A 1,587-nucleotide genomic window follows, 5' to 3' on the forward strand; every position below is an offset into this window, starting at 1 on the left:
GCAACCGATGCCTATAGGGAAATTGGCTAAATGGCAAATGCTGCTAAGAGAATTCGACATAGTGTACGTGGTGCAAAAGGTGATCAAAGGACAAGCCTTTGCGGACCTGCTGGCAGAAAGTACTGTGGAGGATGAACTGGAACCATTACGAACTTTCTTCCCAGATGAGGCAGTGATGGCCATGGAAGAAGAGGTAGCAGAACCATATTTAGGCTGGAGACTATTCTTCGATGGAGCAGTCAATTACAAAGGATCAGGCATCGGGGCGGTGCTGATATAGAAAACAGGTCAACACTACCCGATGGCCTCAAAACTCAACTTTAGATGTACCAACAATATGGCAAAATACGAAGCGTGTATCCTAGGCCTCAGGATGGCGCTGGACATGAACATACAGGAATTGTTGGTAATCAGGGACTCCGATTTGCTCATCCATCAAGTGAAAGGAAATTGGGCAACCAAAAATGATAAGATACTCCCATATGTAAATCTGGCACAAAGATTGTGTGGAAGATTCAAAAGTATTGACTTCAGGCATACTCCAAGGGCTCAAAATGAGTTCGCAGATGCATTGGCCACAATAGCGTCTATGATCCAACAACCTGAGAGCACCCACATTGATCTATTAAAGATTACACTGAGAGAAGTGCAAGCTCACTGCGCCTATGTAGAGGCCAAGCCCGATGGCCAACCATGGTACACCGACATTAACGCCTACCTAGAAAAAGGGGAGTATCCCCCAGAGAGTTCAGTAAATCAGAAGAAGACCATCAGGAGATTGGCCAATGGTTTCTTCTTGAACAAGGAAGTACTATACAAAAGGACCCCTAATCTCGGGTTGCTCAGATGCGTGGATGCCAAAGAGGCCACAAAATTGCTAAAAGAAGTGCACGCGGGGGCATGCGGACCCCGTATGAATGGATTCGTCCTTGCTAAGAAAAATCCTGAGGACATGATATTATTAGATGACCATGGAACATGCCTCCTGTAAATTAGTGCAAAGTGCCATCAGTGTCAGATACATGGGGATCTGATCAAGGTTCTACCTACAGAATTACATCCGATAAGCTCCCCCTGCCTTTCGTGGCGTGGGGAATAGATGTTATAGGACCCATTGAGCCTCCGGCTTTTAACGGACATCACTTTATCTTAGTTGCCATAGACTACTTCACTAAATGGGTAGAGGCAACTTCCCACAAATCAGGAACCAAGAAAGTTGCGGCCGACTTCATCAAGAACAATCTGATATGTCGTTTCCGTGTGCCAGAATCCATCATCACAGATAATTGTGCCAATCTGAACAACCATTTGATGAAGGACATTAGTGAACAATTCAAAATCACTCACAGGAACTCTACCGCCTATCGGCCACAGATGAATGGAGCCGTAGAGGCTGCCAACAAGAACATCAAAAGGATCTTGAGGAAGATGGTCGACAACTACAAGAATTGGCACGAGCAGCTGCCTTATGCTCTGTTAGGATACAGAACAACAACCAGAACTTCCACTGGGGCAACCCCATACCTCCTCATTTACATTACAGAAGCGGTTATACCCGCGAAAGTGGAGATCAAGAGGCAGAGTTGA

The 1,587-nt window shown here is 45.7% G+C and overlaps 1 protein-coding gene across 1 annotated transcript; it reads left to right on the forward strand.

Moving 5' to 3' along the window:
• Nucleotides 1-373: 373 nt before the first annotated feature.
• On the forward strand, nt 374-1,587 carry LOC132045041 (uncharacterized). The gene is made up of 2 exons (XM_059435563.1): nt 374-886; nt 997-1,587. The coding sequence occupies exons 1-2, from the start codon at nt 374-376 to the stop codon at nt 1,585-1,587; spliced, it is 1,104 nt and encodes a 367-aa protein (XP_059291546.1).

The sequence above is a fragment of the Lycium ferocissimum genome, unplaced genomic scaffold, assembly GCF_029784015.1.
Source record: "Lycium ferocissimum isolate CSIRO_LF1 unplaced genomic scaffold, AGI_CSIRO_Lferr_CH_V1 ctg593, whole genome shotgun sequence".
NCBI classification, from domain to species: domain Eukaryota; kingdom Viridiplantae; phylum Streptophyta; class Magnoliopsida; order Solanales; family Solanaceae; genus Lycium; species Lycium ferocissimum.

Coding starts and splice junctions, on each gene's coding strand:
- LOC132045041 (XM_059435563.1), top strand. CDS start 374: ATGGCGCTGGACATGAACATACAGGAATTGTTGGTAATCAGGGACTCC. Junction 887..996: donor CCACAAAATTGCTAAAAGAA/GTGCACGCGGGG, acceptor CCTGTAAATTAG/TGCAAAGTGCCATCAGTGTC.